Genomic DNA, 24,787 nt, shown 5'->3' with positions numbered 1-24,787 from the left:
GTTCACTTCTGACGCACCAGAGGCATTTTGGATATGCGTATCACAGAGTCAAAAATAGGGGGACACTTCCCTTGTACAACCTTGAATTGTGAACCTGTGTACTATAATTAATAATCTCCATTGTGCTCTTTAATTCCAGTCTTCTGTTGTATAGTTTTCAAGGGCATGATGCCTATCTCACATCTCAGGAAACTTCCTAGCTGTGTGATATTTCTATGTTGAACTTCATCGTTTTGAAGCTGTAGACTTGTCATGTCACATTCAGTTGTAGGACCCACAGGAAGTAACCTTTTTAAGCCCCCTTGCTTTGGCATATTCATAATGTCGTTGTTTTCCCTGTCTGAAGGTGAAGTGGAACATGCTTGTCAAGGCTCTGATAAAATATTCCTGGCATAATACTTAAATTATTTGACAGATAAAGCACCTTGGCATGTAGTTCATGACACAGTGGATTGATTAAGCAAAAAATTTATTGTTATCTGCTTAGAAAATGCAGTTTGACTATAGGCCTACCGGCTGTGGCTGGAATATGATGTTAATACACACTAACAACTCGGCTGCAGCCACATGACACTGCCCAGCAAGGTTATCTGTCGCCAGTGATTTATCTCTCTGCTACCTACAGTCTAAGCTGGTATCGTATTAGAAAAGGTTGCTAGTTAGTTATCCAGGAAGGAGGTTACAAGGCATCCTTCCAAATGACACTGAGCAGAAGCCTGTCCCCACCCACAGAGCGTGTGGTCTGGTGTTGATAGCAAAGCATTAAATTATTAATGTAGTTTCATTTGTGTGTGCGTGTTCTAGAAAATGCTGCAAACATTCACCTCTCCATGGAGATGGTTTTTACACTTTGCTCAGAGATAAAGCTTCTTTCGAGCCCCCTGATGCTTTAAATGAAAGAGTCATCCAAAAGATTCAGTGCCAGTGGTGACAGAGCCTCCGCTCCATGCCGACCAAGATACTTGGGAGTGTGACATCATTGTCACCATCCCTCCCCGTTGCATTAGGAGAATGTGACCAATTCCCCCAACTCCATCTGAGCTCTTGTTTAATTACTTCCATTTATCAAGGTATTAATTCAGATCCTTCTCCTCAAAGCCTCACTAATTCCAGTATGATGCACTGTCACCCAGAATTTCTACACAGAAACCAGTTCACGACTTTAAAAAGTAAGCTGGCTGAGACACAGCTCAGATGGTGTAAAAATTAGAAAAAAAAGAAAGAAATGTAATCGTAAAAATCTTTACTATGGAGCACTCAGCTGATTAACACAGTTATCTTTTGTGAAAGTATTTTTTCAAAGCGTCAGCAAACCATTTCAAAAACTTATGCTGGAAAATGCTGCCCTGCCAAATAGAAGGCTGATGATATCAGATTAATATATAATAATTAATAATTATCGAGTGGTTTTGTACTATTTTTGTATTTGCACAGAAACTGAACTCAAATTTAATTTCAGCGTTTTCTGCTTTGGTTAAAACTCATGAAAGAGTGAAGCTGGGTGGGGATCAGATTCCACTTAGGTATTCAAAAGCGCTTGAGGCAGTCCAGGGCTTTACTGATCAACCTAAAATAATGTGGAATTAAGGGCAGCCACTGTGGAAACAGGCCTACATGCTTGTGCACGCATTTTATTCCTTACACTGCTTTATTTTTTTGTGAAATGCACCTTTGATGTAGTATTTTTACTTTGAGCAAGGCAAGATGGCGTATAAACTGCAGTCCCGGTTTGAATAAGAAATGGACCGAGTGCTAACTGGTTGTAAACTGTCCAAATCTAACCAGCAGGCGTCACACAACCACTGCTTTTTCACGATAGGTAGCCTAAAAAAGCGGAGAAAATCAAAGCGGAAGTGAGGAACTTAGAGGAGCAGGAAAACTTTTTTGGGGGAATTTGGAGACGGCTGTGTAATACATCGCAACTACGTGATGAAAAGCAAAAAAGTTTATGCCGAGGTTTAGAGTTTGAAAGACAAGTTTATCGCCGAGGTACAATGGGACTCCCCACTTTGGAGTTCAGTGACTCTTTTCTGGACAGTCCGGACTTCAGAGAGCGTATCAAATGCCATGAAATCGAGCTTGAGCGGACAAACAAATTTATCAAAGACCTCATCAAGGATGGGACCATGCTCATCACTGCGCTCAAGAGTAAGTAGCCCAGCTTGGCCTCGTTTTTCACTCCAACAAATACTCTCTAACATACCTGAAAGCCACAGGCGGCTTGTAATCAGAGGATGCGTTCACTGTCTTTGAGTCTACGGTGCGAGGGTCTGAATGGGATCTCTTTGAACTCAAACCACCCGGAGCTGATAATCCTGTGCTCCCTCATTGGGACACATTTTTATTGCTGGTGAAATGCTTATATTCTCGACCAAAAGAAAAAAAAAAAAAAAAAAAGCCCACACACATTAAATTAATAATTCGGAGGTTGTGGTGTCCAGGACATTTGCTTGCCTTTGTCTGCGTCCCTGACTGCGCTGTATGCATGCAGGAGCGTGTTTAACTAACATCAGAGCTCAGAATAAAGCCCGCAGTCCGAAAGGTTGGCTGATACTGAGCCATACGACCACAGCCTGACATACACAGATCACAGATCCTTTAATGAAAGATGTTTTCACCCTGCGCTTGCAGACACCTCTTAAAAATGAGTGAAAACAAAAACTGTGAATGAGAGCCGTGTGACTGTCATGATGAGGATGCCAGCACTTTGTCATGGGTCATTGTCCCATCAAATTCCAAGTTCAATCTCAAATTCCACTGTGCTGATTAAAGCGGATGTCCTGTTCTGCTGGAACCCTGCAGGGATGAGAGCTTGGACTGTTAACGTCAGAAGTGTGTCTGTGAAATGGAGAGAGATTAGAAATATAGGCCTAATAAATATGGAAAATAGCAGAGTTGGAATAGGAAGGGAAGACCACAGCAATGTGTTGTCATGCACTCAAAAAGCTGTCAGCCACTGCAATATTCTTTTCACCGTTCCTAATGGTCCTGTCAGCCTTTTCTGTGAGCAAGCATCATTCTTTTCATGTTTTCCCTCTTTTCATCAGCAGTCCTACATGTAGCCTACTGTACATGTCTTTGCTCTTTGTTGTTGTTTGTTATGGATGGAAGGAAGGACAGTCACTCAGCCACTGAGGCTGAAATACAACCAAGGAGTTGCCATATTGACACTGAGTTTCAGTATCAAACTTTTAAGGCATCAAACATAAACCTTTCATTAGTTTTAGCATGCAGCACTTTATTAGTCTGAATGTGTTTGTGACTATGTGTGCACATCTAGTTGTGCCAGAAATATTCAGACACTATCGAGTGTGGATCTTGCCATGGGGGCGTAAGCCAACATTTATGTATCGTGTGGGCCAATTGTGCTGTGAGCACTCAGATGAGTTGTAATAAAGCAAAGCCGCTTTGCAGCAAATTATAGTTCTCACCATAACCAACTCTCTCTGGACTAATCAGAGTGTTTTTAAAAATGGGAGAGTAAGATTCCATTATTTTTCTTCAACATCCAGTATGGAAACTGATATTGCAAGCATGATGGAGAAATGAATGGACAAATGAACACAAAGACAACTATAGGGTAATATTGAGCGACATTGATTAACCAAAGTCACATTCAAGAAAGCTACAGCTTGTTAAATTGAGATACTGATTTTCCTTTTAGGTCCATATTTCTATGGGCACATTTGATATCAATGAAAACAGCGAGGACCACTTAGCATTTGCAGCATCGTTCCTCACTGTATTTGAAAGATTTTACTATTTCTGAGGGCAGCTGAAGGCCAAACCAATTTCATACCTTTTTTTTTTTGAAGGCAAACTGTTCTGTTCAGTGGGCAGGGCACCACAGGTGGACAGGAATACTCTGCTGAATGGTTTATTCATAGCAGTTAGGCTTCTCAGTGGCAGGGTGTCATCTAGATCCATTCAGTTTAATACCCAATAAGACCTCAAAGTTCCAGGTTGTGCAATGCATATAAGAGTGTAGCAAGTTAATTTACACTTGGATTGCCTTTGTTTGGCTTATGGCAGCAGGAAATTTTAAGGCCCTATCGGATCCCACACTCCCAGGTCTCTGGTCTCTTGAAAAATGCAAAGTTAAAATAGAGGAATGTGCAAACTAAATGTGTAAACTATTACAGTAAATAAAGACTTGACCACAATTCACCAAGTCATAGGAAGGAAATTTGGGTTGTATTTGTCTTTTTCTTTGTTGGAATAAATGACACACACACACACTTTAACTGGAAAGTCCAGTTTCAGTCAGGGGCGGAGAGAGAGAGAGCACAGGAAGCGAAGTAAATTATTGATGGTCTTTAACTTTGGACACCACAGAGGTTTATGACCCTCCGTGACCCACCATCACAGGTGACATTATTGAAAGACCTTTAATGGAGCCCTTTTTTAATAGTAATCATCTCATGTTTCAGAATTTGAGTCGGGTACCGTGATTTATCAGCCTTCACATGTGCTCTCTGTGTGAATGACTCCTTTTGAGCCAAGGTTGACTTTCATGTTAATACATTACCTGTAAAACGGCTCTGTGTGTTACTGAAACTGCGTTTAGCTTACTTAGTATGTGTTTGTAGTATACATGTGTATTAAGTGTGTAAAGGAAGCCAGTCATTTGCTTATTAGGTACAGGTACATTCTGCATTGTGCTTTGCTTCTTATTCACTTCTTGGAAAAATTAACTGTGGAATTTAATGAAAAACTTGCTTAACCTTTACAAGGTTGGCACTTTGTTGATGCTGAAATAATGTCTTATAAAGGCAGCAGCAAACTTGGCTTTGGGGATAGAGGCTGTGTGCTTTTCTGGATCTAAATATATATAATTCATCAGTTTGTTTTTTCTGTATGACAGCATCTAAATAATAGAAGAAAAATAGAAGAAATAGGAGTCCCATGATATGTTGACCTTAATGATTTGTTGGCATAGATAATTTGTTCCGGGTAGCATCTGTCTTTGCCTCCTGGATGGCTCTGACTATTTGCATCTGGTGTAAAGAACAACTGCTGACTTTTATTTACCCTTCTTCGTGACATCAGTAATTGAATACACTACAGGGACTGATTATCCCTTTATGAGTTGGGTGTGAGAAACCGTCTATACAAGGAATATAAAGATACATTGTAGATGTGGTAGGTAACTTTTGTAAGGAAAGCACTTAGCATGGAGGCCATGTTGTATCTGCTGTGTGAGTTGTACTAAAACTGACCACATTGACAAGATTTTTTGTTGAGTCCTAGCAACAGCCTCAGTGATTAAATGAAGCAAATGTGGAAGTGACTTTTGAAAACTGAAAATGTTAAAATGTCAAGGTACAGAAATGGGGTTATGTGAAAGACTACTTCTTGACTAGGCTGGGTAACTTCCTGATATCTCTGACTAGCATCCTCACAGTGATGAAAAGATTAGAGGAAATGAGTTTGCCTGGACAAGAAATGGTCTTACACATAACCCCACATAAAACCGCAACTTCTGTTTTTTACACAATGGTCTCAGTATGAATTAAATAAGCAAGAGAGAACATGTCAGTGTAAGAGCTTTAGATGTTCTGGCTGGTGGATTTTGTTACAGCTGTAAATATGAAGCTACAGCTGCTGGCTGTAGCTTCATATTTACAGATGTGAAAATTGTTACCAATCTTCTCATCAAAAATTTCTGTAAGAAAGCAAACAAATATATGTTTTAAAATGATGAGCAGTTGTTTTAAGATACATGGCATGGAGAGATCCACCGCTTCTGCAAAAAGAAAAGTCAAGGCTTCTTTGCAGAAATTCAGTCTTAATACTCACTTATCTCAGTTTTATTTTATTAAGTTAATTTTACAGCTTCAAGATGCATTAAACATAAAAAAAATACTGAAAAGAAAAAATAAAAGTTAGTAATATAATTATTAGGTTCATGGTTCATGGTAGTTATATTATTACCATTGCCATTACTGTAAGGCAGGTACAATGAGTGGCACCAGCCTTTGTCATCTAAAAGTATACGGTGCATTTAAAAGTTGTTTTGTCTCATCACAGTTATGATTAAAACCTTTGTAAAAGAATGTTGGGCTGTAATAAGATTCATGAATAAAGTAAGTGGTTAATTATCATCAGCTTTTCTAAATGCAGCTGAGTAAGCTTAATCTAAACTACAAGACAACCCATTATTAAGTTAGCTGCGTGTCTCTGCCACTGTGCCATGCCCACGCCGGTTCACCGGCCACAGACCGATGCTTCCCTCTGTGGGATACGTTATGGATGCAATAATGAACGGCTGACACGCTTGGCTGTTGTTATTACAAAAATTACAGTATTTAGCAAGTATGTAAACAGCATCTTTTCTTGTTCCAACTGTGCCTGAATAAGTTTGAGGTATTTATGCAGTTTAATAGAGCTATAACTAGTGCCTGTTACTTCATCAAATGAAGACAGCCACGCACAGGCTTATTTGTTAAAAGTGACGTCACACAACGTTCAGGTTTGGGAATTCTGAGTGTTTGTTTGTCTGAGGACAGATGATGCTCCCAAGGCTCAGCCACAGGAAATGTCCTGTAAACATGCTTGTATAACCATCCCCCATCCTCCCTCAGATAGCATTTGGCCGGACATCACTCTGCTTCAGCTTGTGTGTGTGTGTGTGTGTGTGTGTTGGACTATGACTGTAAACCAGGCAGTGTGTTGCAAGATTACACTATTTATAATGTATTGCTGCAGCTTTGACTACTTTTATGAATTTGAACTCATGTAATGGAAATTAAACACAGGACTAGATTATGTGACTTGTTTAGCAATAAAGCTGAGCGGAGCAGTAAACACGGCTCATGCTGCACTGCAAGGGACTCGGCTGTTTTTGTGGACAGATTTTGATAAAAGGATTAGACGTTGTATTCCCAAAAGCTGTTTCCCGGCAGACTGCGCAGGGAAATGTGTTAGACTCCGGATTGAGGTCTGCTCTGAAGTACTCTGTTGTAACTCTGTCAGTCAAAGTGATTGCCACACCGAGCAAAACCATTGTCATGCTTACAGTCGTCTGACAATGCATGCCGGTGCTTTTGCTGCATCTTCAGACCGAAAGGATAAGGTGATGCATTTGTGTTTCTCCTCTACTACATTAATAATTGACTTTTTCTCTTCAACTGGACACGTTCATTGTTGCATTATTTACAGTAGGTTTGTTTTTTTTTTCCTCAGTGCTGTGTTTTCCAGGCAGCTGAAAGTCACCAAATAGTTCAGTTATTAGGGGGTGATGAAAGCTAAGACTGCTAAGACTTTGTTTCTTTCAGTTGAGCCAAGTGCTGCATATCCCACAATGCAATGTTAATGTATAGTACAGTCATTTCATGCTGCAGTTGTGCACAGCAAGCGCGTCATTTATGAGGTTACCTGTTTAAAAACAACTCATCCCGACCAGCCTGTCAAACATTATATGTGTGAAAAAGATTGTGTGGTTAAAAGATGATGCATGGAGCTTTAGCCTACGCAAATGCTAAACTCAGACTTTGGATGGCACATTAGAAAGGCTCCATCTCTTGGCCCCCATGGACTGCCAAGCTTTGTCAGAAAGTGTTTGGACAATGGGGGGTTTAAATCAGTTTTGAACACGAAGATGTGTTCTTGGCTGACTGATGAAGAATGGCTCACTCAAAAATAGCCGTTTTATAAAATCTTTTGGTGAATATCAACTATTGCTACGAATGTGAAATTCTTCTTATATTTTGGGAGTGCTTTTTCCATCAGAGACAAGTTTTTAATTTCAAAAGTTTTGCCAGTTTCCTATGAGAACTTTGAGTTGCATTTAATTTGACTGTATAAATAAAGTTTGATTGATTGACTTGTCAGAGGTTGTGTCAGATGTATTGTCTGTGTGTCTTCTGAAAGAAAATCTGCTCAGTCTCAAGGCTGTAGACTTGGTGACAGATGGCCTGACTGGCTTTTTCCATTCCAGCAGAATTTCAGGGCTAATAACTCTGAGCTTTTTCTTGAGAGCTTAACAATGGGTTGTAGCATTGCATCAGCCTTGTGTCAGTGATACGGGGTCAGTTTCTTTCAGCTCTGCTTCCAACAATTTAGAGATGAAAACAATGCAGATGTAATTTGATATGTGCATACTGCAAGGTGGATGGGTATGCAAGTTGAAGGAGTTAGCACTGTTGCCTCACAGCAAGAGGGTTCCAGGTTCGAATCCCGGTCTTGCATGTTCTCCCTGTGCCTGTGTGGGTTTTCTCCGGGTACTCTGGCTTCCTCCCACAATCCCAAAAACAAGCACATTAGGTTAATTGGCTACTCTACATGACCCCTAGGTGTGAGTGTGTGCGTGTGTGGTTGTCTGTCTTTGTGTGTTGGCCCTGCGATAGACTGTTGTGCGACCAGTCCAGGGTGTACCCCGCCTCTCGCCCATAGTCAGCTGGGATTGGCTCCAGCCCTCCGTGACTCTGACGGATAAGCTGTATAGAAAATGGATGGATGAGTTTGCAATAGTTTGATGGACACTGCTAATGCTAGAGTGCCAGGCCTTTAATAAGAACTGAAGTTCCAAAACTCAATCCCTAACTTGTGGTTTGACCACCTCAAACTCTTGCTTTGGAAAGTAATTGTGTGAAAGCTGTTAAATAGCTTCACCAGGCATCACAAGCAGGCGCTGTATATATCCTGTATCACTGCGCCCCAGAGACCACGTTCGTTCATGTTTTATTCAGCTGTATTAATAACTTTCTGTCACTTGAGAAGTAGTTCACAGGGTGACAAGAGGCCTTTAGTAGTCCTACAGTGGGAAAATTCTCAACGAGCTGACCAACTGCTGAAGTTACTGCCTGCTATTACAGCAGCAGAGTGTGGAGTTATTAGATAAGGCTTAGTTTCAGGCAACATTTGGCAGTGAGAAACATTCAGTATGCTCCGGGAGTACAAGGGCAAGTCTGGTTCTCACACAGCTATCCCCCTGACCCCCTGCTGGGCAACTGACAGGCGGATGTAATAGTAAGCGGGAGGAAGAGGCCTTACCTGAAGGGCCACTCCCCCATTACAATCCCTCAAAATGGAATCAAAGTGGCACAATGCACCCTACTGTTGCATCAAAGAGATCGCCCCGTCTCTCGTTAAGCTGGGTGCATGGAGGCTTTCCCCTTTGAAGACCCTCTCATCTGAAATCAGCTCTGTCTCGCTGACAAGATAAAGTGGCTATTGTGTTCCTCACTACGATTTTGATCTACAGGCAGACAGTGCACCGTCTCTGTTGATGCAGTGTTCGTTTGTTTGTTTGCCTCAATAAAAGACAAAGACATATAGTAAAGTCTGCCAATGTGCTCTGCAAACAGTAAAAATGAAATACCTTGTGTGCATTCACACTCGTTTTAAGAGAAGTGTAAATATGTTGCCGCTTAGCAAAAAGCCAAAGACGAATTCTTTATTGTGCAGATTGTTGCTTTTTAATGGAACACATTTATGCCCATGACTTGAGGTTTTTAGAGGCTTTTCTGCACTAATATGTATAAAAGCACTTCATTAAAACCCCTAAGAATATTCAGAAGAGGGAAAGCACAACAAGGATTAGTAATCAGTGTTGTTGTGACGAGCTTGTCAGTCACAGAAGACAGTTACACAGTGCTGGAAGAGTGCTGGATGTGTAGTACACTTGTATTCATGCCTCGGCATGTGCAGTCAACAAGACATTCTTTAAATACTCCATGTACTTTATAAGCTTGTAGCTATAAGTATCTGTTTGTAGGTTGTAGACTAAATAAACTTGGAGTTGCTGTTGCTGCATACGAGTTTGTCATATAACTGTTTATTAGTGCAGCTTGTCCCTTTTTGGGGGAGTGGTTTTTTAGACTGTTTATTTATTTAGCAAGTAAACACATTTTTATGACCGTTGTCCTTGCAATTAAGGTCCAAAATGCCTCGGTGTCCTAGGAGGCATTTCCTCACATTACACTGAAGCAAGAAGCAATTGCTCAGTGGGCTTCAAGTTACTGTAATCCGCCTTTGTATTCAGAGTGCTTTTTTGAAATATTGAAGATATTATTTGGTGTCCTACTGGACAATAACTACTTTTCTTGTTTTTAATATTTATGCATTTATGATTATGTAGTTATCACTTTAAGATCAGGCGATGTTCCGTGATCGTTGGCATTAGTGATATTTTTGCAATGCCTGAATTTTTATGTATGCAGACATTTTGTTACACGATTATAGACTGCGGCAAGAGAAAGTGAACGTTGTTTTAAAGCATTAGCGTAATTTGAGCTAAACAGCCAAATGAAAGAAAAACCTTAATATTTTTTCCTGTTATTTAAAATCTCATATACATATTGTGGTGTGTGTGGAAATTATTGCTCCAAACTGTAAAAATCTAAATTGCTCTTGCAGAATTCCTGCATGCCTTTAAATTATAATTCATGTATTAATGGCTGCCGAGGTAAGCGTGCATTGCAGACTTTCCTGCAGTGTTGTCTGTGTTTTCTCAGGGGTTGTCAGCAGACAGAGTTTGCTAGTGTTCTGTTGCCCTGGAGATGAGATAAAGGATGTACCCAGGGGGTTGTGCTGTGTGGTGACTGACAGCCATAGTCCTCTCACACCGGCCCCTAACTGAGATAGCTGCTCCGTCCGGTCTTGTCTTGGCTGGGTGGTCAGAGCTCTACTCTTTGATTTAAAACCTGCACAGGAGGATGGCACAACACTTGTTCTTTGTTTTATACCTTTCTGCCTACCTGCTGTGTGTAGAATCATTAGGTCAAGTGTGGTGCAGGATAAGATAAAATGTGCGCTGGGTGTCGTAAAATTAGAAGGCACTATTTTAAGATGGAAGTATAAATAGTGTATTAATGTGTCAAAATCTCAAAATAAGGCCATTTTCTTTATTTTTTCCTCTGCTGCAGTAGCTCTTTCTTTTCTTATTTCACTGATACACTTCATGTGGTAAATAAGATCTTCAGATCCAGACCATATCAAAGTTATGCTTCTTTCCTTTTATTACTCCCCTGAACAGCACGGCTCTTTTTCACCACACTCGCTCAAAGTGATTCGTGGCAAATTCCTGCTTCTGTCAGACGAGATGCAGAGGAGTAAGATGAAATATCTGGGGAAGCGTGAAGTCTCAACTTCCTATACAACCACTAGAATAACCTCTAGAATTCAAGCTAATCTGGTCTGCTGCTGCATGTACATGTACAGCAGCAGTATCACCTGTGAGGTGTTACTTACTCCGATCATTGAGATATGGCCAGTAATGGCATGGTGACCCTGCACAGAGTTTTTAATGCATTTGTGCACTCGCCCTGTCGTCTAGTTTACTATAATTTGATTTGGTTGCAGCATGGTTAAGCTACACTGGGTTATTGCCCAAACAACCGGCCTTCCAGCATAAATATTTTAGCCTTAGAAGCTGCACGACACATCGCTCAATTAAAAAACTGACAAACAAAAACTTAATTCATTGGTAGACTTTATTGTTTGAATGCAGAATGCCAACAGAGTATTGATATTTAAACTGAGAAAGCATAACGACAGCAGAGCGTGGGTATCTAAACTGTTTTCACTAGAACTTTTGAAATGTACAGCCTGGAAAGGGTCATTGTGATTATTCCTTTACTGCTTGCCTGAGAAAAAGCTGTTCATTTGTCTTCCTTATACCACTTTTCTATCCATTTATCTTTGCTGCTCGGTCTTGTGATTACTTTAAGTGAGTTGGTTTTTTTGTAAGTGCTTGAGAGCTATTTTCTGCTCTTCCCACTAATAAGCAGAGGGCCTAAATCATTTGTGGTGATTCCCAAACTTAGTAAATAATGCATGTAACTAGAAAATAAATGCAAAATGGTTCGGCCTGTCTTTCTCAATCTAAATATTTATTCATGCATGTGGACATATTGAGATATCGCAACAACAGGTTGTTAGCAAGAAGCAGCATATTTCTTTAAGCTCCGTTAGAACTTTGCTTTAATTACCATGAATAGTGCAAATTAAAAAAAAACCAAACAAACATTTAATTCAAGAACTTTCTGAAGAAAGATCAAGTAAGTAAGACTAACTAAACCACTTATGAACTTTTGGTGATCAACTGGTTTAGATTCATTTGTGTTGATACCCAGACGTAATATTGAAAACTGTTATTTAATGATTGTAACAAAAAGCAATATCGGTTGACTGTGCAGATTTTATTGACCTTTTTTTTCTTTTTTTTTTTTTCCCTGGTTTTTGGTGGCAACAATACATTCATTTAATGGCATCATATAGGTTTGCCTTCAGAGGTTGGAGCCTCCCTGAATGTCAGACCTGAAAGATCGTCTGTTATTGATGGTCCTGCAAAGTCATCCAGGAAACAGCAGCCACATATTGATCTCAAATCAGCAGCTTTGGAATCAAAGTAGAAATGATACGACCACATCACTGTCGCAATACTTCTTTTGAGCGGGTTGCACTAAGGGCAGTTTACAACGTACAAGTACGAGTGGGAAGACATGCTCATTCAATATAGTGTAGATGCCCTTGAGAGCCTCTCAGTCTGTGGTCTCATCGAGTACAAGTCCTGTTATTTTGTTACTACAGATAACTAAACACACACTGAAACACAACACAGCAGCGTTTGCTTTTAAGTAAAGGAAGAGACGCACTCTGACAAATGTGTCACAACTCTTTTGTATCAGGATTCCCACGCAATTTATGTTCTTGTGGAGATGAGATCATTGATTTTTGTGGGCTTTCAAGGTTGGTCTCTACTTCGGGATGCCTGTTAGATTTACTGTTGTAGTGGGGGATGTATATTTAATTATACCTTTTCTTCTGTTGTTGCTGTAATCAGTACCATTGTTAAATACAGTATCCTTCTTAAGGGCTAAAGCACAGGCTCTTAAACATATAATACCAGTTTGAACACTATTTATAACTTGTATACCCATAAAGTATGTACATAGATACAAGCTGCAAAACAAACCCTGCAAGCGAGTTACTGCAGTTTTGATTCAGACTTGCAAAGTACAATTTATAAGAACCCCAATCTCCATTTCCTCCATTTCCTTCTACCACGTGACCACATAATTTTGAGTGTCTACAGTAAATACTCTATATTGGCGTGTGTTTTCTTACTTTGCATACAAGTGTCTGCTAAGTTCACAGTTCTTTGAAGTAAAGACGTGACTGTTGGTGAAAGAAGAGAGGAGAGAAGCAATTAGTGAGTCACTGTGAACAATGGATAAATAAAAAAAAATAAAGTGTGCCTTCCAAACCGTGTAGGCTGAAGACTGAAATGTCAGACTGTACCAGAAACTCAGCCTTGTTTTGCTTTTAATTGTAAATTCAACTGAATTATGAAATGTTAAAAGCCTTCATTATGTGCCAAATCACAAAGTACTCATAAACATTAGTTACCTTCACTTCAGCAAGAACACACTCCATGCTAACACAGCAGACCCACACATCCACCTTCATGTAAGTGAAGTATAAAAACTGAAATCAGTTGCATAATTAAAAAATAAATGGAATAAAATTACCAGTGAGTCATGCCCTCGGTCAGCTATTTGCAGGTCAGTGCTGCAGGTAGACCCTTGCGTTCATCTTCTCTCAACATGTTCACACTTTCTTGTGAATCTGAGTGAAATTAGACCCTGTCACCTCTCACGGCTCTGATTTCACACATCCACATCATCGGATACTTTTAAGCTTTATGAACTGAATTAAAGATACAATCAAGAATGTATTTTACTCTCTTACTGAGTAGTGTTTATTTTTGTTAGAATGTATTTCTCATGCATAACTTATATCATACAAATGTGTTACATAATTGAAAAGGGACTCATATTCAGAGAGACTCAAGGGGATTTTTGTTGAACTTATACTTATTGTTATTTCAAGAGGAAAAAAAAACTCTAAATCCTAAACCACAAAAAAATCTGGGCCTTGATGTTGCCTAATTGGGAAGTTTAAGCTTTTGGCACGGCACATAAACTTTAAAAAAAATATTCATACTGGGAATATTAGCATTACAGCTCAACTATATAAAAGGTAAAAGCACTTTAATCAACTAAAAATGTAATATTAACATATCATTAGATACACTTTTATCACTAAGGCTTTCAAGCGAAAAGTGAAGATAAAAATTGGCGAGTGCAGGTCATGGTGAGGTCCTGGACATTTATGGGCCCATGTTGTTTGTCGTTTTTATTTATTCTATTGATAACAGAGATGTGAAGGGGTGAGATTTATGTTTGGCAGGCATGGTTCAGGAAATAAAAACTTGGCCACAGTTTTAGCAGAGAGGCTGTTAAAGAAACTTTGGTCCTTGACATGTGAGAATCTTGACTCTTTCCTACAAGGAGAAGTCAAAGGCACAAGACAGCACCGATTGCTAAGACTCATGGGTATTGTACTATTTAGAGCCACTGAATGTACCAAACTAATGAACTAAACAACTAAAAAGAAGGAGTTGAAATATATGCACCATATGGCTATAACGTTGTCCTGTGGTATTGTTAGTGTTATTCAAAGTCATGAAAAGTTAATTGTCAAAGACAAATTTACAATTGGAAATATACTTCTGACACTTCAGAGATACCAATTTTTCCACTGATATCACCAGTGAATGTTTTAATAAAAGGCTGGACTTGCTTTTTCTCAGCTGGAAAACTGGAATAAAAGAAGGTAAAAACCTGTTCTCTGGAGGTTGTCAAATGTCACTCGGAAAAAATAAGGACAGCATTTTATCACAGCTGAACTCCTGGAATGCAACAAACATCATAAATTTTTATTTAGCAGTGTGGAAGCATCCAAAGGTGGAATTTTTCTAAAGGTTTTAACTCTCAGTGTGTGCTATATCATTTCTGACACAAAGGTTAGGCAGCTCAGCTGGGCTTAATTTTTCTGGACAGATCTCAGTATTATGATCAATGGACAAGTGATAAAGTAAATAAAGCAGATATTGCAGTCACTCACAGAGCTGCTGTTGTATGAATGTCAGTGGGTAAGGGAATGGACAGTCAGCAGATCATGAAAGTGCATTTTTCACAATTCTGCTTCTGGAAGTTGTCAAACAACAGTCTTAAGTTCCAATATTCTATTTTTGTTGTTAAAGCTTTTCCGAAAAACTAAAACTACCATGTTTATGTATTTATGTAGGCTATGCTGAAAGTAACACTTTATACACATAGGGAGAAATGATCCAACATGAACGCTGGTGAATATCATGAATTATGATGTAATATTCAACTTGGATTGTTTGCTTTCTCTTTCAAATTACTCTGCTGCCAATTTAAGACGTAAGACTCATGTGACTTCTGAGGCATTAGAAAACCCACACCTAAGTCTTCATGTCACTTAAAATAAGTAGTTCGTGCAACGCGGGGTTTGTTCAGATTACATTGCACATCAGTTACTGCATACAAATCACATGTAAATTTTTGTAATATTAACATCATTTTCAGTGCAAATACTGTGTTGCATATCGGCCATGCATTTCAATAGCCAAAGGCCCCATGGAAGAATTTGCTCTAAGTGCAAAAGGAGCACTCAAAATGTTTATATTTTGTTCTTTTTTAAAAATATAAAGGAATTATTATCATCAACAAACAAATATAGACCGTTCTATCACATAATCCCAGTTCCATGTGTCTTCATTGCCTGCTTCATTCATTTGTGTGGCTATGATTTATTCTGATGCTCAGACCCTTTTGATTTTGCAGATCTTTCTGCTGCTGTCCAGAAGTTCTCCCAGTCCCTGCAGGAGTTCCAGTTTGAGTGCATAGGTGATGCAGAGACAGATGATGAGGTGAACATTGGTAAGTCTGTCCAGGCCCAGGAGGGCACATCTCTCTCTTTGTAGTCTTTCAGCATTGTCTCCTCAGTGCAAACCTGTTCTGACATTTTTTTTTCCAGATTCTCTTGGGAGACACTTGAACACAATTGACTGCAGTACTTAGATGTATCATAATGTCTTCTGGCTAAGGGCCAAGTGCTAAAAATATGATATTATATTTGAGCAATTCTGCGTCTGTGGGTGTAGTTAAAAGAAAAGGGAAAAGCTTTATCAGAGTTACTTGGAACTGTTTTCAGACTAAATTAGACATACTGTGCAAATTCCTGAAATGGGATTTGGCATTGACTATAGATCTTAAAGCTGTCTGCGAAGCATGTATAATTAAAGCTATTGATTTGCTTATGATGCTTTCTCTGTATCTTTACAAGCCTATAGGAGATCAAAGAGACTAATTGTGATCAGTGTCAGAGATTAATGGAGGTGTGAACCTCCTAGCCCCGAACAGGAATATGAAAGCAGCTGTGCAGTGAGTCTCCCTGGCTCTAATGGGCAGGACTCCCAGTCTGGCCTCTTCTTCCTTTCTTTTTTTCACTGCTCATTATCCTCAGCTTGAGTCCTCGGCTGTGTGGAGCTGGCGACTGTTGAATTACTGTCCATCTGTGAGGGCTAGACTGGAGATCGACCTCATCTACATGAGACTGTAATGTTCATCTGAATGCGTAATGAATAGCCATTCTTCCCTTTTTTTTTCTTGCAAAGCTGCAGCGTCTGTATGATAGGCAGAGGTGCAGGAGACCAATTATGCTTATTGGAAAAATTCACATCCAAATCTAAACCACATTAGAATCAAGCACACATTAATTTGAGGCAATGCACCCTTTCCCTGGCCTTCAATCAAAAGCGATGTTGATCACAGATTGAACAATAGATATTTCAGCTGCCCACCCGTTGTGTAGCTGAACCTGGTGTGTGTTTACAGTGCAAATCATTGGCACAGAAGCCAGTGGTTTGTCCGTGGCTCAAATGACAGAGCCACAGGCACCTTTTTGGAAGCATTTTATTGAGTGTGTAATACACACAATGGTAAATTACCTGGGAGGCCTTTAATCAAGACCACCATGGATGCAACACTGGCACAAACAATGTAATGGAATTGAAAAGGCGAAATAACGATTTTAAAACAAATTTAAAATCCTTGCATCCTCAATACACGGCTTCGAGCTCTGTAATTGGACTAATGTGTTATCTTGCATGTGAGCAGTGAGTAAATTGTTCAATACCTTCTTAAAGGGAAATATAACCTCATGCTCTAAGCTATACCGATGTGCTCACTCACTGTCTCAGAGAGAAAAGGCCATGATTGCTACTTGAGGAAAAAAATGAAACAGCCTGTTGAAATCAATCTAGTCATCAATGAAACTGAGCTTTCTGACTGACATAGCTAGACCCTGCGTGAATGCCAGCCTCGGTCTTGATGCAGTATTGGTGTAGTTCACTTTGATGCTCCCAAATCCTCCACATAACATCAGGATCCTGTATGTGCTGCCAGACGGGTTCACCTGACCTTTTATTGATTTCACTCTATGACTTCCCGCAGTGACATTCACATTCCACACCAGTTATCTAGGAATCAATGGGGCCAAAAGATTGATGTGGCTATAGAAATTTAAATTTTTAGAAAAGTTACAAGGCATTCTCTCAGAAGGTCAATCCTTTAGTCTCCAAGAGCTGCTCCAGAGGTCTTGATTTAGATCTGAAAAGTTAAATATCCAGCAGAAAGGCAACATTTAAACCTATAAAATTGATAGACAATATAGAAATCCTCTATACAAGACATGTCTCCATATATGCCATGTGTCCATATAAGATCATCCTCCTTATTCCTCCACTCTTGAGGTGGTAAATTCTATTCCATTCAGTGATTCATTAGGTATATTGCCTTTCCCTCACTTACCAGTGAATGATATGCAAGCGGTAACCTCACTTTGACTCCCATTTCCTTTCTTTGGAGTGTAATCTTGTCCCATCAACGGCTCCAGCTGCGCCCTTTACCCCCTGAGAGGTTTGCACTGCTGATAAAGGAGGTAGTGGCGTTAATAGGAGGCCAGCCTGCCTGCAGGATCACTGGCACAAAATCATTGCTTCTTGGTCTTTAAAAGCTTTGGTGTGTAAATGGACCAAAGTGTCTAAGATGATGCATGGGTCCCCATGCCAGGTTGTCACGGCTGATAATGATGTTACTGTGTTGGCAAGCAGAGCAGCTCGACCGCTGCTAAATGGCCGGACACAGGGTGACACAGGAGCTGACCAGCAGAGGCCACACTGTATCTGGCCCTCTATTTAATGAAGCTGTGAAGCTATCAAGGCACAATTCTCTGGCAGATAAGGCTCGATGTATTGTAGGCTGAATTCATCTGGCCCCGCAGAATGTAATATACGCTAGTGAAGTAAAGCCCAGATGGCATGAACATATCTCTACCACATCAGTCTCTCCTACAATGTAACAGTATATTGTAAAGCCTAGCAGGGAAAGAAAACAAAGGGAAGCAATCAGTGGGCTCCATTCAATTGAAGTATTGTTTTTTGCTGCTAGTCTTGGTTTTAAATTGAACAGCTGCGTGATTTTATTAGGTTATAAAATGAGCTGCACCGAAAGCTCTGAAGCTGCAGTGCAAATAAACATTTTAGCACCATGCTACAATGCTTGTGGGGTGCCAGGAACATCTGATATTTAACTACTGAGCCACTGTGTTAAAATATTCTTTTTCCTCTTGTGAATATAACTACACACTGAATCACTGTGTACCGGCTCAATGGTGAACATATTGTGCTTGAGACATCATTAATGTCGATGCGTTTATGAACCAAACATCCAGTATTTTACCTTTAAATATGGCATTGTGGAAATTATCCTTTTTTTTTCTTTCAGCCCAGTCATTCAAAGAGTTCTCCCAGCTGCTGAATACTGTTGAAGAAGAAAGGAGACGCCTGGTAAGAATTCACCTTTGATATATATTGATTTGTTTTTATATATATATAGGGCTTTTAACGCTCTGTGAGGGTAACCATTTTGACAGAAATTGGTTTGTGCTATGTATATTTGCATTGATTTGGACTGGTTTGGAGTAGACATCTTGTGAAAAGAATGCAATCTGCCTTCTATTTTGTTTTTTTTTCTCAAGACCAAACAGAGCTGTTAACAGAACACAAGACTTCTGCCACTTTGTCTGCACACCAGTACAGCAGTACACCACCTATTAGGCTGTGGTGCTCTACTGAAATACAGTGAGGCTGAAATATACACAATGAGAATACACTGTGTTGAGTTTTTATTTGTTTTCTTGAAATTAAAAAAGTACGTTTGCATTTCTCCTTGACATCCTTTGACTTTTTGCCTACTAACTTCACAGTTCACTGCTCATCTCTCATAACTTTATCGCTGTGTTGCTCTGTTTGGTCAGGAGGAAAAAAAACTGGGCCTGCACTAGGAATTTATTTAGTAAAAAACAGACATTTTAGAGGGTGGTACTGAGAAGTGCCTCAAGGCAGGAATTACTTAAGTCCATATCCATACTTGGATGTGCATCTGATTTACTGAGTCAGATTTGCAAATGAGATCAGCTGCAGGTTTGCAGGCAAAGGTTTGGTAACTACTTGAGACATTTTCATGAGGCCTTCGTTCTCCGTGAGGAGCAGACTGCAAGCTTTTTGCATCCCTTCTTTTTCTGTCAAAACTTTTGGGTGTTTGATCCCAGAAAGATTTACTTGGAACCCCACTTTAAATGGGAAGCACAGATGGGAGTTTTAGGATAAACACACACAAAATATGATTAAAATGCTAAACTTCTCACACAGTGCAGCATTTCCATATGGACGAGCAGACATACTGTTCGTCTTGCTTGGTCAATGCGCTGTGCTGATGACTCATTAAAGCAGAATCTCGTCGATGTCAACATAAAAGCTCAAATTTATGTGACTCAGTGTCAGCATTTTCTTCTCGACATTCAGCGAGACTTTATGAGTTGCCCTTTGAAGTTGTTGGTCACCTCTATGCAGCCCATGTAGCTTTATGGAATATTGTGTCATCCTAATCAGTCTGACAAGCGTAAAGGCAACGTTCATAAATTTGTATCACCTGTAGAGTGCGTTTTCTGATCCTTGTAAAGCATTTAGTTGCTGTGGCCTGTAGCAGCCGTGTCTTTCTGAACTCGTAATGTCTGACTAATTTAGCAATGATGCAGAACTTGAAAGTATTTTCTACAAATATTTATGACATTTGCTTTTAATTCAGTTAATAATTTTAAAGTAACTTCATCCTTTTCTTTAATCCTCTGAAAATGTAAAACATTGATGCACCTTTGAAATTTTTGTCTTGAGGGAAAAGATTCTGTGAAAATGGTTTTTGGTAATTAGGAATATTATTGTAAATGAACGTATTTTAGATATGCTGGGAATAGAAGTAGATACCTGAGAATTTGTTTTTTGTGGGTTTTGATGCGATGCTGTTATTTTGTTGTTCAAATCAGTCAGTTGTTGTGGACTCCTATTTGAAATGTGAACCTTCAGACTGATAGCAGTTTGTTTGAAAATGTGTTTTTGTGACACATTGTTTTCTTTAGCGATGCTCAAACTGTTGTGGCATTTGCTGTTAATACGTGTCCAGTTTTCATTTTATAGTGCTGTGACTTTGACTGCATGAATCACGTCCTTGACTGCAAAATATTTGTAATCAGAGACAAATAACTGAGCTCTTATGGCTCATTTCACAGAGGGTTTCGTTAAGTCACTGATTTGTCAGAAAGTAGAGAATAACAAAGTAGAATATTGTGGATTCTAACACATTTCTCATATCGTCCTGGATGCGAAAACAGGATGTGACACTGGCTCTCATGATGGCTCTCACAGGCCCTGGTTCCTCACCAAGGCTCTGGCATATATGGCCCTGACCACTGACTTTCCAGTGCGGTGGTGATCATCTGATGGCTGTCGAGGTTGTTCAGGCCAGACCAAGTTACATGGTACTTAAAACAGCCATTTTGCTTTTGCATGACACAGAGGAGAACACATTGAGGTTTTGGGGTCAGAAATGTGGATGGCAAAGAGAGCGAACTTTGCTTTGCAGCTTGGTGTGTTCACAGCGTTTGTATGCGCAAGAAACACAGAAAGCATACAAATACATATTAATGCAGGTGTATTAAAATGTCTAACTTCCAATGGTGCAAAGAAACATAAAGAAATCAAGATGACAAGCAGAGACAGATGAACTGGATAACAGAAATTAAATGACATCACAGCCGAGTGGTGAGAGGAAAACAGACAAAGACTCTACAGCATGCACGACTGCAAAGTAATGGAAATAAACTTAATAACTCCGAGCAGTCTATAGAATACAGTTCCTCATTCAGCTGTGATAGATTTAATATGTAAAAAAAATATTCATAGCACACACCCCCCTCCATCCATAACTGTATCCCCCTCTCGACTTGCTTGAAACGCACTTTCTTTGCATCATCTCTCCTTACCTGGCAGTCTCTGTCTCATCATATCACAGGAATATGCAGGAGACACAGCTCTGATCCCTGCACTTTGAGCTAATTATAGTGATGGTGACGCAGGAAGTTAAGCTTAATTTCCCATATTAATTTCCCATATTTTAAATCGCTCCGGACACAGGGAAGTGCCAGCAGTGTAACTAATGCCATGCGTAAACTTCATTTTTAAAATCCCCATGATATGACAGTGTGTCATATAGTTTAGATCATAATGAGGTGGTGCTTACTTTGAAGTGAAACTAACCTTTTTTTCTTCCTCTGCTGCTCCTATAAATGAACTGTTAACTGCTAATGACTCACCTCACTTGGGGGCGCAAAACTATGATTGACATTGCTTAATAAGCTATGTAGGCATTGTGCTTATTCTTCAGCTCGTTTACAGAAGCAGGCAGTGCACACCAAGCTGAAGGTTTATTAGGCAGGCTCCCAGGACTATGACTTAACACAGAGCATACTTCTTTGTCTATGTTCTGTGTTTCCAGAACTGTCTCTGTCAGTGCCATCTTGGCATAAATTGATCTCTGTGATAAATAATTTATAATGCTCTTTCATGAAGTCTAGGCCATAGACTCAGCATTGAAAACTGCATCATTTGCCCTTAACCCACCATAGAGATTTAAACCTCCATCAAACCGGAGATCAGATACTCTGTTCAGATGCACAGCTCAGCAACGCCCTGCTGTAATGCGTCAAGGTGAACATTACAACGCCATCTCAAAGATTCACCGCTGAAAAACAAAGAAGCTTTCCAGAATACATATATGGTTCACTGCAGTACAGCTGTTAGAAACTAGCTATGGTAGCTAACTAGCTAAAAAGCTTCCCAGTTTTCTCTTTTGTTTGTTCCATGATTGGCCCCCCACCCCCACGTCTGCCATTAAGTTTAATGGGAATAAGCTCAGCTTTGAAATTGAAAAACGTCAACGTCAATTTATGCAGAAATTTGGATGTAATAAATTGGAAATAAAGGCCTCATGTGGCTCTAGATTGAATCTGCATTGTGCTAACACTAACAGGACCCAGAGCAATTATGTAATTTATACTGACGACACATTCATAACTTAGGTTTACAGTCACTCAGTCGTTACCTCCCTGACTATAGACGGCATATTCAGTAACTGTCAGACATCAAAGGACTTTGATAAGCCACTTGTATAAATCACGTTCATCAAATGTCAGAGTTTTTTTTTTCTCTATACAAGTTATGTACATCCTTTGGATTAAAATGCCCGCCATTCATAACACAACAGCTGTTGCTCAATTACAAGTCACAACAGAGAACAGAGCAGTGACAGTAACTTTGATGTCAACATTCATTTTCTTCCTTCACCATATGACATTTATTTTGAAAGTGAGCTGTAGAATTAAATGAAAGTGAAACTGATATTTTTACCTTTTCTGTGTTCCTGTTTCTATTAGCAGTATCACTGTAAGGTGTTACAGCATTTTCACAGCAGACAGTACATGCTGTGCAAAGAGGACAACAAAATCGGGGATGACAGCATATAATAAACCACTGACTAACTGTCACGTGAGACAGCACAATGAGGAAATTCATCAAACATTTTCCAGATCAGTGCTGTCAAAGTGTGTCCATCTGGATGGGTGAGAAAAGCAGGAAAGCACTGATGACCAGAAGGTTTCATTTTGTTCTTTGTCTAATTTGAAAGCAGTTGGTCTACAGAACTCAATTAGTGCATCTCAAACCAACACATGTTCACCAAATATACAAAAATTTGTTTTAACAAGGGAAGAATACTATCCTCAAAACATGAAATATTTTGCTTTATACTCGTTGAGATTTGACTCTCTGCTATACTTAATCGACAGCAGCTGGCAGATGGTGGTTTGTTACTGCTAATTGATTGTACATATGTGGTAGTCGTAGCCACGCATTGGTACAAAAAGAAAGCTGTCACATTCGCACTGAGTGGGATGTGAACTTTCAGCTTTTCAGCTTTCACCTGACATAAAACACAGATCTCCTCATCCTCAGACTGATAAGAGTTACTGAAACCCAGACATTTCAAAGCAGATGGAGAGGAATCCTGTGTGGCTCAAACTGTGGGTCTGTCCTTTGTGTAATGTTAACTAACATACTGTATATCAAAGGTGCGTCTGCTGCATGGGGCGGACTCTTAACAGTAGCCCAATTTCTGCAGGCCTTGTCAAGCTTGAAGTGTTTTATTGTCTGTCAGCCTGGCGGGTGGCCAAGCCTGAAATCTTTTTGCTTGTGCACTTTGTGATTGGCTTACCAACAACTATCCAAGTGTGTTATTCCACAGAAAGACTTCCCAAATGCTATCTTTTAAAAAAGATTTCTGGTTTAATTCCCCTGCTGATAACCCTTTCAGCAGCATAAAAAGGGCGAAAGTGCTCCTAGTTCTGCATGGATTGAGAAGGTTCAGCACTACTGAGCATGGCTGGCATTTAGGAGTGGAAGGGCAGTGCCCCGATGTTGTGCCTTTTGGAGTGATGATCATAACCCCCTGGGAGGGAGTCTTTTATGGCTGCGGTGGAAAACAGTTTGTGTTTCGCTGTTGTTGTTTTCATTGAAAGAAAACAAACAAACAAAAAAAAATCGGGTGTAGTTTTTAATATTCCACCTCATGTAGTCCTGTTTATTGTTAATCTAACTTGATTAAATCAGGCCAACATCTTGTTTGAGAGCACTTTGACCAAGACAAGACCTTAGCTAACCCTTAGTGTATGTTAAATGAACAAAACTCTTTACGTAGCTCAGTGATCCTGGTCACGTGTGACAGACGGAGAAAAGAGTGAAGAAAAAAGTACATTTTGTGTTCTATACACTCTCAGTTCATGAATGAATTCATGAATGAGATAAACCAAGCTGGGAAGGCATTTGGGCTCCCTCTTGAATCATACCTTGGCAGTACTCAACTAGCTGTAGTACCCTTAATTTTCTCTTAGTAATAGGTACAAGACACGTCTTGTAAATCTGTTCTCCAGCATCAGTCCCTTAACTGCTGAGTTTCTGCACTGCATTAATTTCCTTTGGTTTACATTTTCTTCAGCGGCCTTTAAACATGTACGATTGCAGGTAATTTGTCTATGCCACAGGACTGAAAGCGAATGGTACAAAGTGTGTCTCTGTCTGGCATGAGGCGCATGCTGCTGCTGCTGTTTTTTTCTTCCTTTTTTTTGTTTTTTTACGGGATTTAACAGTACAGTAACTCCGCTCTGTGGGTAACTTGTGTGCTGGCCTGTGAACTGTGGAATGTCCCGTTGACCATGAAACAACAGTGTGAAATAAAGGCAGCCATTGTTCTTAGCAACATTCACGGTGGCTTGTTTAATGAAAGTCTAAAAAGTATTTGGAACAGCCAGTGTCAAACCTTTGTGCCATCCACCCCCCCCAGATAAAACTGACCGCAGTTAGCCGGAGCCAAGATTCTCTCTGTGTATGTCATTATTCATCTCTGTGAAAGTATTATTAAACTTAGGCAGAGGCTGCTTTTTTATGCTGGCTGGCATGCAAAAT

At 39.8% G+C, this 24,787-nt stretch overlaps 1 protein-coding gene across 4 annotated transcripts in view; it reads left to right on the top strand.

The window, feature by feature from the left end:
• The first annotated feature begins 1,622 nt into the window (after nucleotides 1-1,622).
• The window catches only part of LOC124059595 (rho GTPase-activating protein 42), a 55,872-nt gene continuing 32,707 nt past the window's right edge, over nucleotides 1,623-24,787 (top strand). For 2 of the 4 annotated variants that reach the window (XM_046389730.1, XM_046389727.1), the window contains exons 1-3: nucleotides 1,624-2,148; nucleotides 15,660-15,755; nucleotides 18,663-18,724. In XM_046389730.1, the coding sequence (XP_046245686.1) occupies nucleotides 1,995-2,148; nucleotides 15,660-15,755; nucleotides 18,663-18,724 (312 nt within the window). In that variant the 5' untranslated portion in view covers nucleotides 1,624-1,994. Of the gene's footprint in view, nucleotides 2,149-15,659; nucleotides 15,756-18,662; nucleotides 18,725-24,787 lie in introns of all 4 variants that reach the window. The other 2 variants (XM_046389728.1, XM_046389729.1) reach the window with 2 other exon arrangements.

Source organism: Scatophagus argus, chromosome 5 (assembly GCF_020382885.2).
Source record: "Scatophagus argus isolate fScaArg1 chromosome 5, fScaArg1.pri, whole genome shotgun sequence".
Lineage (NCBI taxonomy): Eukaryota > Metazoa > Chordata > Actinopteri > Scatophagidae > Scatophagus > Scatophagus argus.
This window is presented reverse-complemented; position numbering and strand designations above follow the sequence as displayed.